Here is a 13,517-nt window from a genome sequence, read left to right as displayed (position 1 = left end):
GTATAGCACTGTATATATTAGCTGTAGCAGTATAGCACTGTATATATAAGCTGTAGCAGTATAGCGCTGTATATAGGGTGTAGCAGTATAGCGCTGTATATAGGGTGTAGCAGTATAGCACTGTATATATAAGCTGTAGCAGTATAGTGCTGTATATAGGGTGTAGCAGTATAGCACTGTATATATAAGCTGTAGCAGTATAGCGCTGTATATAGGGTGTAGTAGTATAGCGCTGTATATAGGGTGTAGCAGTATAGCGCTGTATATAGGGTGTAGCAGTATAGCACTGTATATATAAGCTGTAGCAGTATAGCGCTGTATATAGGGTGTAGAAAAGACACAATGGGAGAGGAATATATAACATTAACCCCACAATAACACGGAGAGTCAGGCAGCCAATGAACAAGCTCCTCTCACACCCTCCGCCTGTACCTGCTATATAAAACTAGAAGTGTCGCACTATTGGCCCCTGACGTCACATGGGCGGAATTACGAGATGTTTTTGTTTCCGGTGCTCGGAGACTGCAGAAAGGAACACCCGGACCGGAAGTACGAGATCCCGGACTGTGATCACTGGGGTGCTGTATACTGTGTATGCCTTGTATACCCTGTGCTGTGACGTATATACCCTGCTGTACACCTATAACCTACACTACTACAGGGGGTGATACAGGGAGAGTGTTAGGGGTACAGCATTACAGGTATAGGGTAATAATACATGTATGTCCCCGGGGAGAGGGGTGCGGGTAGTGACAGTTATACCCTGGTGAGGCCTGTACCATGGTACATACATATAGCACACTAGGACAGTGAGAGGTATAGTATAGGGTACAGGGGGTGATACAGGGAGAGTGTTAGGGGTACAGCATTACAGGTATAGGGTAATAATACATGTATGTCCCCGGGGAGAGGGGTGCGGGTAGTGACAGTTATACCCTGGTGAGGCCTGTACCATGGTACATACATATAGCACACTAGGACAGTGAGGGGTATACTATAGGGTACAGGGGGTGATATAGGGAGAGTGTTAGGGGTACAGCATTACAGGTATAGGGTAATAATACATGTATGTCCCCGGGGAGAGGGGTGCGGGTAGTGACAGTTATACCCTGGTGAGGCCTGTACCATGGTACATACATATAGCACACTAGGACAGTGAGAGGTATAGTATAGGGTACAGGGGGTGATACAGGGAGAGTGTTAGGGGTACAGCATTACAGGTATAGGGTAATAATACATGTATGTCCCCGGGGAGAGGGGTGCGGGTAGTGACAGTTATACCCTGGTGAGGCCTGTACCATGGTACATACATATAGCACACTAGGACAGTGAGGGGTATACTATAGGGTACAGGGGGTGATATAGGGAGAGTGTTAGGGGTACAGCATTACAGGTATAGGGTAATAATACATGTATGTCCCCGGGGAGAGGGGTGCGGGTAGTGACAGTTATACCCTGGTGAGGCCTGTACCATGGTACATACATATAGCACACTAGGACAGTGAGAGGTATAGTATAGGGTACAGGGGGTGATACAGGGAGAGTGTTAGGGGTACAGCATTACAGGTATAGGGTAATAATACATGTATGTCCCCGGGGAGAGGGGTGCGGGTAGTGACAGTTATACCCTGGTGAGGCCTGTACCATGGTACATACATATAGCACACTAGGACAGTGAGAGGTATAGTATAGGGTACAGGGGGTGATACAGGGAGAGTGTTAGGGGTACAGCATTACAGGTATAGGGTAATAATACATGTATGTCCCCGGGGAGAGGGGTGCGGGTAGTGACAGTTATACCCTGGTGAGGCCTGTACCATGGTACATACATATAGCACACTAGGACAGTGAGAGGTATAGTATAGGGTACAGGGGGTGATACAGGGAGAGTGTTAGGGGTACAGCATTACAGGTATAGGGTAATAATACATGTATGTCCCCGGGGAGAGGGGTGCGGGTAGTGACAGTTATACCCTGGTGAGGCCTGTACCATGGTACATACATATAGCACACTAGGACAGTGAGAGGTATAGTATAGGGTACAGGGGGTGATACAAGGAGAGTGTTAGGGGTACAGCATTACAGGTATAGGGTAATAATACATGTATGTCCCCGTGGAGAGAAGTGCGTGTAGTGACAGTTATACCCTGGTGAGGCCTGTACCATGGTACATACATATAGCACACTAGGACAGTGAGGGGTATAGTATAGGGTACAGGGGGTGATACAGGGAGAGTATTAGGGGTACAGCATTACAGGTATAGGGTAATAATACATATATGTCCCCGGGGAGAGAGGTGCTGGTAGTGACAGTTATACCCTGGTGAGGCCTGTACCATGGTACATACATTTAGCACACTAGGACATTGAGGGGTATAGTATATAGGGTACAGGGGATGATACAGGGAGAGTGTTAGGGGTAGAGCATTATAGGTATAGGGTAATAATACATATATGTCCCCGGGGAGAGGGGTGCGGGTAGTGACAGTTATACCCTGGTGAGGCCTGTACCATGGTACATACATATAGCACACTAGGACAGTGAGAGAGGTATAGTATAGGGTACATGGGGTGATACAGGGAGAGTGTTAGGTGTTCAGCATTACAGGTATAGGGTAATAATACATGTATGTCCCCGGGGAGAGGGGTGCGGGTAGTGACAGTTATACCCTGGTGAGGCCTGTACCATGGTACATACATATAGCACACTAGGACTGTGAGGGGTATAGTATAGGGTACAGGGGGTGATACAGGGAGAGTGTTAGGGGTACAGCATTACAGGTATAGGGTAATAATACATATATGTCCCCGGGGAGAGGGGTGCGGGTAGTGACAGTTATACCCTGGTGAGGCCTGTACCATGGTACATACATATAGCACACTAGGACAGTGAGGGGTATAGTATAGGGTACAGGGGGTGATACAGGGAGAGTATTAGGGGTACAGCATTACAGGTATAGGGTAATACATGTATTTCCCCGGGGAGAGGGGTGCGGGTAGTGACAGTTATACCCTGGTGAGGCCTGTACCATGGTACATACATATAGCACACTAGGACAGTGAGAGGTATAGTATAGGGTACAGGGGGTGATACAGGGAGAGTGTTAGGGGTACAGCATTACAGGTATAGGGTAATAATACATGTATGTCCCCGAGGAGAGGGGTGCGGGTAGTGACAGTTATACCCTGGTGAGGCCTGTACCATGGTACATACATATAGCACACTAGGACAGTGAGAGGTATAGTATAGGGTACAGGGGGTGATACAGGGAGAGTGTTAGGGGTACAGCATTACAGGTATAGGGTAATAATACATGTATGTCCCCGGGGAGAGGGGTGCGGGTAGTGACAGTTATACCCTGGTGAGGCCTGTACCATGGTACATACATATAGCACACTAGGACAGTGAGAGGTATAGTATAGGGTACAGGGGGTGATACAGGGAGAGTGTTAGGGGTACAGCATTACAGGTATAGGGTAATAATACATGTATGTCCCCGGGGAGAGGGGTGCGGGTAGTGACAGTTATACCCTGGTGAGGCCTGTACCATGGTACATACATATAGCACACTAGGACAGTGAGAGGTATAGTATAGGGTACAGGGGGTGATACAGGGAGAGTGTTAGGGGTACAGCATTACAGGTATAGGGTAATAATACATGTATGTCCCCGGGGAGAGGGGTGCGGGTAGTGACAGTTATACCCTGGTGAGGCCTGTACCATGGTACATACATATAGCACACTAGGACAGTGAGAGGTATAGTATAGGGTACAGGGGGTGATACAGGGAGAGTGTTAGGGGTACAGCATTACAGGTATAGGGTAATAATACATGTATGTCCCCGGGGAGAGGGGTGCGGGTAGTGACAGTTATACCCTGGTGAGGCCTGTACCATGGTACATACATATAGCACACTAGGACAGTGAGAGGTATAGTATAGGGTACAGGGGGTGATACAAAGAGAGTGTTAGGGGTACAGCATTACAGGTATAGGGTAATAATACATGTATGTCCCCGTGGAGAGAAGTGCGTGTAGTGACAGTTATACCCTGGTGAGGCCTGTACCATGGTACATACATATAGCACACTAGGACATTGAGGGGTATAGTATAGGGTACAGGGGGTGATACAGGGAGAGTATTAGGGGTACAGCATTACAGGTATAGGGTAATAATACATATATGTCCCCGGGGAGAGAGGTGCTGGTAGTGACAGTTATACCCTGGTGAGGCCTGTACCATGGTACATACATTTAGCACACTAGGACATTGAGGGGTATAGTATATAGGGTACAGGGGATGATACAGGGAGAGTGTTAGGGGTAGAGCATTATAGGTATAGGGTAATAATACATATATGTCCCCGGGGAGAGGGGTGCGGGTAGTGACAGTTATACCCTGGTGAGGCCTGTACCATGGTACATACATATAGCACACTAGGACAGTGAGAGAGGTATAGTATAGGGTACATGGGGTGATACAGGGAGAGTGTTAGGTGTTCAGCATTACAGGTATAGGGTAATAATACATGTATGTCCCCGGGGAGAGGGGTGCGGGTAGTGACAGTTATACCCTGGTGAGGCCTGTACCATGGTACATACATATAGCACACTAGGACTGTGAGGGGTATAGTATAGGGTACAGGGGGTGATACAGGGAGAGTGTTAGGGGTACAGCATTACAGGTATAGGGTAATAATACATATATGTCCCCGGGGAGAGGGGTGCGGGTAGTGACAGTTATACCCTGGTGAGGCCTGTACCATGGTACATACATATAGCACACTAGGACAGTGAGGGGTATAGTATAGGGTACAGGGGGTGATACAGGGAGAGTATTAGGGGTACAGCATTACAGGTATAGGGTAATACATGTATTTCCCCGGGGAGAGGGGTGCGGGTAGTGACAGTTATACCCTGGTGAGGCCTGTACCATGGTACATACATATAGCACACTAGGACAGTGAGAGGTATAGTATAGGGTACAGGGGGTGATACAGGGAGAGTGTTAGGGGTACAGCATTACAGGTATAGGGTAATAATACATGTATGTCCCCGGGGAGAGGGGTGCGGGTAGTGACAGTTATACCCTGGTAAGGCCTGTACCATGGTACATACATATAGCACACTAGGACAGTGAGGGGTACAGGGGGTGATACAGGGAGAGTGATAGGGGTACAGCATTTCAGGTATAGGGTAATAATACATGTATGTCCCCGGGGAGAGAGGTGCGGGTAGTGACAGTTATACCCTGGTGAGGCCTGTACCATGGTACATACATATAGCACACTAGGACAGTGAGGGGTATAGTATAGGGTACAGGGGGTGATACAGGGAGAGTGTTAGGGGTACAGCATTACAGGTATAGGGTAATAATACATGTATGTCCCCGGGGAGAGAGGTGCGGGTAGTGACAGTTATACCCTGGTAAGGCCTGTACTATGGTACATACATATAGCACACTAGGACAGTGAGAGGTATAGTATAGGGTACAGGGGGTGATACAGGGAGAGTGTTAGGGGTACAGCATTAGATTTATAGGGTAATAATACATGTATGTCCCCGGGGAGAGGGGTGCGGGTAGTGACAGTTATACCCTGGTGAGGCCTGTACCATGGTACATACATATAGCACACTAGGACAGTGAGAGGTATAGTATAGGGTACAGGGGGTGATACAGGGAGAGTGTTAGGGGTACAGCATTACAGGTATAGGGTAATAATACATGTATGTCCCCGGGGAGAGGGGTGCAGGTAGTGACAGTTATACCCTGGTGAGGCCTGTACCATGGTACATACATATAGCACACTAGGACAGTGAGGGGTATAGTATAGGGTACAGGGGGTGATACAGGGAGAGTATTAGGGGTACAGCATTACAGGTATAGGGTAATAATACATTATGTCCCCGGGGAGAGGGGTGCGGGTAGTGACAGTTATACCCTGGTGAGGCCTGTACCATGGTACATACATACAGCACACTAGGACAGTGAGAGGTATAGTATAGGGTACAGGGGGTGATACAGGGAGAGTGTTAGTGGTACAGCATTACAGGTATAGGGTAATAATACATATATGTCCCCGGGGAGAGGGGTGCGGGTAGTGACTGTTATACCCTGGTGAGGCCTGTACCATGGTACATACATACAGCACACTAGGACAGTGAGAGGTATAGTATAGGGTACAGGGGGTGATACAGGGAGAGTGTTAGTGGTACAGCATTACAGGTATAGGGTAATAATACATGTATGTCTCCGGGGAGAGAAGTGCGTGTAGTGACAGTTATACCCTGGTGAGGCCTGTACCATGGTACATACATATAGCACACTAGGACAGTGAGAGGTATAGTATAGGGTACAAGGGGGTGATATAGGGAGAGTATTAGGGGTACAGTATTACAGGTATAGGGTAATAATACATGTATGTCCCCGGGGAGAGGGGTGCGGGTAGTGACAGTTATACCCTGGTGAGGCCTGTACCATGGTACATACATTTAGCACACTAGGACATTGAGGGGTATAGTATATAGGGTACAGGGGATGATACAGGGAGAGTGTTAGGGGTAGAGCATTACAGGTATAGGGTAATAATACATATATGTCCCCGGGGAGAGGGGTGCGGGTAGTGACAGTTATACCCTGGTGAGGCCTGTACCATGGTACATACATATAGCACACTAGGACAGTGAGAGAGGTATAGTATAGGGTACATGGGGTGATACAGGGAGAGTGTTAGGTGTTCAGCATTACAGGTATAGGGTAATAATACATGTATGTCCCCGGGGAGAGGGGTGCGGGTAGTGACAGTTATACCCTGGTGAGGCCTGTACCATGGTACATACATATAGCACACTAGGACTGTGAGGGGTATAGTATAGGGTACAGGGGGTGATACAGGGAGAGTGTTAGGGGTACAGCATTACAGGTATAGGGTAATAATACATATATGTCCCCGGGGAGAGGGGTGCGGGTAGTGACAGTTATACCCTGGTGAGGCCTATACCATGGTACATACATATAGCACACTAGGACAGTGAGGGGTATAGTATAGGGTACAGGGGGTGATACAGGGAGAGTATTAGGGGTACAGCATTACAGGTATAGGGTAATAATACATGTATGTCCCCGGGGAGAGGGGTGCGGGTAGTGACACATTCCCTGGTGAGGCCTGTACCATGGTACATACATATAGCACACTAGGACAGTGAGGGGTATAGTATATAGGGTACAGGGGGTGATACAGGGAGAGTGTTAGAGGTACAGCATTACAGGTATAGGGTAATAATACATGTATGTCCCCGGGGAGAGGGGTGCGGGTAGTGACAGTTATACCCTGGTGAGGCCTGTACCATGGTACATACATGTAGCACACTAGGACAGTGAGGGGTATAGTATAGGGTACAGGGGGTGATACATGTAGAGTGTTAGGGGTACAGCATTACAGGTATAGGGTAATAATACATGTATGTCCCCGGGGAGAGGGGTTCGGGTAGTGACAGTTGTACCCTGGTGAGGCCTGTACCATGGTACATACATATAGCACACTAGGACAGTGAGGGGTATAGTATAGGGTACAGGGGGTGATACAGGGAGAGTATTAGGGGTACAGTATTACAGGTATGGGGTAATAATACATGTTTCTACTTCAGGGTCCATAGGAGGTCCACAGGGTTGACCTTGGGGTATAGGTTGGGAACCAAATCCGGGCACCACGCAGTTAAAGCTTTTAGCTCCCAGGATGCACTGGGTCCACTCTCCCTATAACCCCACCCCCAAGCCAGAGGCACCTCAGTTTAAGTTGGTGCCCGGCCGGAGTCGGGTCACAGTTAGCGCAGGGGGAGCTGATTAGCAGCCCCTAAGCTTATTTTATTTTTTTAGGGACAAAGTTTTTTTTTTGGACTTTGGACTCTTCAGAGCGGCAGCGTCGGACTGTCCATAGGACGTCTAAGCTGCCGCTCCGTCACCCCGCTGGCGCTGAGACGCCAGTACAGATCTGGGGATCTCAGCGGGACCCCAGAGTCTGTACTAGCCGGACTCTGCGGGCGCCCAGGACTGCTGCCGGATCCACGGGGAGCAGGTAAGGTCGCGGATCACCGCTTGCGGTGATCCGCGCATTTCAAATGCAGTCCTGTGCCTCCGGTCTCAGGGGACAGACCGGAGGCGCTGGCAGTGGCGGCGGGCCCCCCATACCCCGTGTGTCCACTAGACCACCAGGGACTTAACGATCGGTGCAGGGAGCCGGCGTCCCGGGGGTTAATAGCCGGCCAGGGGAGGCAGCCTTCCCTGTTACAGCGGCTCCTCCCCTCAGCTCAGCGCGCCTTTCAGTATCCATAGTCTGGCGTCGCTGAGCTGCTTCCTCCGCGGGCCACGCTTCCTCTGAGGTCTCCAGCGGCCATTTTATCTCTGTGGTGCAGCAGAAATCTCTCAGGATGGCAGTGAGTCCAGTCCCCCTGCGTACCTCACCATCAGGTCAGTGTACACAGCGCTGTAGCCTTCCCAGACACTGAATCTGGGCAGTTGAATGCAGTGTAATAGTGCAGTATATTACATGACATGTTTATGTATATATGTATATATCTGCATTGTATGTGACTTATGCTAGTGCTGACTGTACTTTATTCTCTCACCTGTCAGTGTATATCTATCCCTTTTCTTTATCTGCCCTAATACAGCTGTACTTAGGGTGGTTCTGAGACCTCACATTTATATACTTGTTAATATTTGTGTGGTTTGTCACATACTGTTGCGTGCTGCACGTTGCCATATTTTAGATGGACCTGTGTGTTGCTTACGCTGAAAATGGGTCCCTGCAGCTAATTTTTGGCATCAGTCAGGACCAGTATAGTGCTGCTTTATATTTCCGCCAAGATTGGTCAGATATGTCTGACCAGGAGATAGAGCGTTATATTGCACCCATTTTTACTATCCTGCAAGTCATGTGCTGCAGGTGTTAGTGCGGAGGATTTGACTCATAAAGGGTTCTGTATGTGGCGTCATCTGGTGCCGGCCTCTTTCACGACCCCCTTGGGCGGTTTGTTTTCTCGGGATCCTCTCAATTGCGGATCGCCGGGCGGGCCCCATTGTTGTACCTCACTTGGGGTTACTTCACCATACTGCCCTTTTCATCTCAGGGTATCTCGCAGCTTCTTGCTCTCTTCCCCTGTGACACAGACTACCGCTCCCTGCAGGGGTTTTTCGCAGTATATGAATTCCCCCTGGTGCCACAATAGTCTGTCATTCCCCTTGCAGGGATACCACAACAGCCACCCTGGGTGGATGTCGTTTTCTACGAAACGCTAATTGGCGTGGTTGACGCCCTGTGGTTACTTCCCAGTTGGCTCTGCCGTGAACTGGGTACTGTTCGGGGCTCTTTCCCTCTTACACGGGGGGAAGCCTATTTCAGGTATTATTATCCCTGCTTTAGGGCTGGTAGCAGGTCCATTCTGGTTAGAGTGAATGTTGACCTGCACCTGTATCATACACCCTCAGTATTGCGTGCCTTCGGGTTACCTGTTGCTGACTAGCGGGTGGATCGCATAGCGGGACTCTGGCTGTTGCCAGATAGGAGGTGTTACAACAGTGTTTGGCCTCCTGTCCCGAATTCCCTGAGGGTCATCACGAGCCCCTCCTGGGGGGGATGGGCGTGTTGCTCGTCTGATTACAGACGTTACTACGCCTCCCATTCCTGCGTGGTCGGATTCTTCGGTTCCGTAGGTGGTAACTCTGCCTGAAATCAGTATACTTGCTTTCAGGAGTTGTTACCCATCCTACCATGGCTATAGCATGGTTGGTTAATACTATTGCATATTGGGTTGATGCATTTGTAACGTTTTTTCCCCTCCAACACGTCGGGGTTTCAAATGTATTTGGTCGCTCACGTAATATATGCTGTTGTCATAGGTGGAAATGCCTATATTGGATACCAGTCTCCTAACTTTCAGAGTTCCGGCTGCGACTGTATCCTCCGTAATACCCTATGGCTGCGCTCTGGGAATGCAGAGGTGCAGATAAAATCTTTAGGGTTGATATTGTTTGGTCCTGACCTTGACAAGATTGTAGTAACATTGGCAGTATTACTAACGACAAGTTTACCGCTTTCAGCTATGCCCACTACAAGGCCTCAGACTAAGTCTGTTAAGTCTTTTTTGTCCTCTGGGTCAGCCTAAAGGTCTGTTTCTTCGTAGACTGTCGGCATCTACAAGGGCCGACATATCCAGTACCGAGCAGGCCTGGACTGCCAGCCGATCCTGCTTCTGAACCTACGGATATCTCTTCAGTCTGACGGGACAGGCCTACAACTGGGAGATACCGATTTTCTCAGTTCGCCCGGTATTAGTGTCAAGTTGCCGCGGCTACGTGGGTAGGAGGGTACGCCCTCTTTACAAGGGCCTTACAGATCCAGAAAGCTATGCAGTTGTTGCGGTAAGCGGAGCTAATTAGGCCATCCCCACTATCTCAGTGAGGGACTGGTTGTTCTGCTTTCTTTCTGGTGCGGTGGCTGAATGGTCCTCTTTGGCCTATTCTCTGTCTCAATTCCCTGAACCAGTTCCTAAAGCTACCTGGGCTCAGGAGGAAATCCCTATGCTCCATCATACGATGTTTGGAACCTGGGGACTTTAGGGTATCACTGGATATACAGGACGCGTGCCTACGGGTACTTACAGAGACCTTTCCTCAGCATGGGCTGAGGTTTGCTGTATCACAGCAACACTTACAATTTTTCGGGCTCTGCCTGTTGGGACTGTCCTCAGCCCCACAGGGGTTTACCAGCGTTTTGGATTTTCTGACAGTTCTTCTGTTCAGTATATCCCAATGCTCCTGTACCTGGACGGCCTCCTGCTCTTAGCGGGATCACCGGGGTACTTTACGGCCAGGTCAGGATGACTGTGGCTTCTTCAGGGTGCAGACGTTTAATCAACGGGGAAAAGGTCCTCCCTGCATCCCTCTCTGGGTATTCTTCATCTAGGATCCCTGCTGGATTCTCAGAATCTGAGAATTCTTCTGGCGTAAGACGGAATCTCCTCTCTTCCATTAGGAGTACATGGTTGTCTGCGCAGTCGACAGATGTCTTTACACTCTGGGATGCATGGTGGAATGGGCTCAGTTCCATTCCAGGCCTTTCCATAATTGGCTCATCTCCAGATGGAATGAGTTTTTTTTTCTGTCGGATAACTGTTCAAACGATGATGCTCTCTCCGGAGGCAAGTCGGTCCCTGTCCGGGTGGCTATGGCCATCTCGTCCAGGGTTTTCTTTGCTAGGGACAGTGTCTGGATCGAATCCTTTCCAGTGCAGTTGGACGTCTGTCGATTCCACCCTGTCAATTAACTTACTCTGGCATAACTCTTGTTTCCCGGTGAACCTGAAAAGGTTCAGTCCGACAGGGTCAGGACAGTGGCTTCCTTTTTAGCAACACTGTTCGTTGGGTGGCAGTGACAGGTATGTCACATATTCGGACATAGTCCGAGGGTCTCCTCCCGACCATCTCGGCAGCGTTCATTTCAGGAGCTCTCCATTGGGAAGCGGGAGTCCTCAGCCGTCACGACGTGCATCCCGGGGACTAGTCTCTTCCCCAAGAGAGGTTTCATCTCCTGGTGAGCAAGGGGGGCTCCCCTGAGGTGACCCTCATGGCCTTCTGACTTTATCACACTATGGTGTTACAGTTCAGCTCTGGGGATTCTGAAGCAAACTTCAGCGACTCTTTGTAGGTGAAGTGGTCCTTCCACTTTGTGTACCTGTGTTCTCCGGTCTCCCTTCTTCCTCGGGGTCTTTGGAAGTGTTTTCAATCGAGACGGAGATGCTTTCCTGCTGGTGGCTCCTGATTGCCCCAGATGTCAGGGGTACTTGGATCTTCGGAGGCTCTACATCGATACTCCATCCCTGATGCTTCACTGCCCGGACCTGTTGTCTCAGGGTCCTTGGTTTGCCTTGGACCTGGGTCGTTTGTCTTTGACTGTGTCCTTACAGTGGTCTTACGGCTTCCCTGGCTTTGTCATCGTTGGAATGATTAGAGCACATGGATCAGCTTTTGCTGGGACCTACCACAAACTGTGGCAGCCATAAATCTTATGGTATTGTACCTGTCGATACAATCCTCCGGTGTCCAGGATTTCCAGATATTCTGGCATTCCTTCCGGCTGACTTGGGTTTCACACTTGGCCTGGTCTTCCTGACAGTGCGGATCTCTACACTGTCAGTATGGTTAAGATATGGAATTGCTTCACTCTGGTATCCAGTTCATCCTTTGGAGTGTTTTCTTGATTATGCCTCCATTTGTCCTCCCTAGGGACTCCTTGGGAGTAAGTAGTGGTTCTTCGTTACCTCCGGGGACAGTCAATGGAACCGCTGGTTGTGATAGCCATTACATGGTCTATTGCTTAGGCTCTCTCTTTCTCTCAGGGTGTTTATATCAACCAGGAGAGTGTCTGAATTGGGAGCGTTCTCATGTGGCTCCCTCTTCTGGAGGGCATCATGTCAGGGTGGGAGTTGCTCTCGCCCTGTGTTTCTTCTTAGTGGTTTTCAGGTTCCATATTATTCTGGAACTTATGGTACGGCCATTCTATCCCCAGTCCTCTCGGCTGGTGTGGCCTCATTGACTGTGGTCTGGCCTCTTTGGATTTATGTGATCCGTTCAGGTTCCTTACGGAAATCGGACTCCTTATTGGTGGTCTGAGATTTCTGGTTTTCACAGGAAAGGATGGCCGGCCTATAACCAAATGTTGGCTTGGATGGCCTCGTAGGTCTTCCTCAGGGGCCTACTCATGGGTAGGCCTTCCTGTTGTTGATGCTTGTTTTTTCTCGGGCCATGTGACCCTCGTGGCGGCTCGCTGTGGCGCCTCGGCTGTTTTGCCTTACTAGGTGGCCACGTGGTCTTCTGTCCACACCTTTTTAAGGTTCTAGGCATTGGTTTCCTTTGCCTCTCAGGATGCTTCCTTTTTGGCGACGGATTCTCCTCTCAGCACAGGAGCGTCCCCACCCTTGGTTGAACTGCTTTGGGACATCCCCAAGGTCAACCCTGTGGACCCCCTATGGACCCTGAAGTAGAAAACAAGAGATATGGTAAGAACTTACCTTTGTTATCTCTGTTTCTACGAAGTCCATAGGGTCCACAGGGCGCCCGCCCTGACGCACCTGGCTTCATATGGGCTGTGTGGCTGGTCACCGGTTTTCCGTCTCCCATTTCGGTGAGTATGGTTATTGAGTGTTCCAGTTTTCTCTCTCTTTTTCTCTCCTCCTCCGGCCTTTGGCTACTTACAAACTGAGGTGCCTCTGGCTTGGGGGTGGGGTTATAGGGAGAGTGGACCCAGTGCATCCTGGGAGCTAAAAGCTTTAACTGCGTGGTGCCCGGATTTGGTTCCCAACCTATACCCCAAGGTCAACCCTGTGGACCCTATGGACTTCGTAGAAACAGAGATAACAAAGGTAAGTTCTTACCATATCTCTTGTTATGTCCCCGGGGAGAGAGGTGCGGGTAGTGACAGTTATACCCTGGTGAGGCCTGTACCATGGTACATACATATA

General features: G+C 49.5%; 1 protein-coding gene across 5 annotated transcripts in view; it reads left to right on the top strand.

The window, feature by feature from the left end:
- Positions 1–476: 476 nt before the first annotated feature.
- The window catches only part of LOC148443030 (uncharacterized), a 107,602-nt gene continuing 94,561 nt past the window's right edge, over positions 477–13,517 (top strand). For 2 of the 5 annotated variants that reach the window (XM_088463380.1, XM_088463377.1), the window contains exon 1: positions 516–592. Coding sequence is in view for 1 of the 5 variants with exons in the window: in XM_088463382.1 (XP_088319508.1) it covers positions 497–592 (96 nt within the window). In the remaining 4 variants the exon portion in view is untranslated. Of the gene's footprint in view, positions 593–13,517 lie in introns of all 5 variants that reach the window. The other 3 variants (XM_088463379.1, XM_088463382.1, XM_088463378.1) reach the window with 3 other exon arrangements.

Source organism: Taudactylus pleione, unplaced genomic scaffold (assembly GCF_031769625.1).
Source record: "Taudactylus pleione unplaced genomic scaffold, aTauple2 ptg001351l, whole genome shotgun sequence".
Classification (NCBI taxonomy): Eukaryota; Metazoa; Chordata; class Amphibia; order Anura; family Myobatrachidae; genus Taudactylus; species Taudactylus pleione.
The sequence above is the reverse complement of the archived record's forward strand: the minus strand, read 5'-3'. Positions and strand labels throughout refer to the sequence as shown.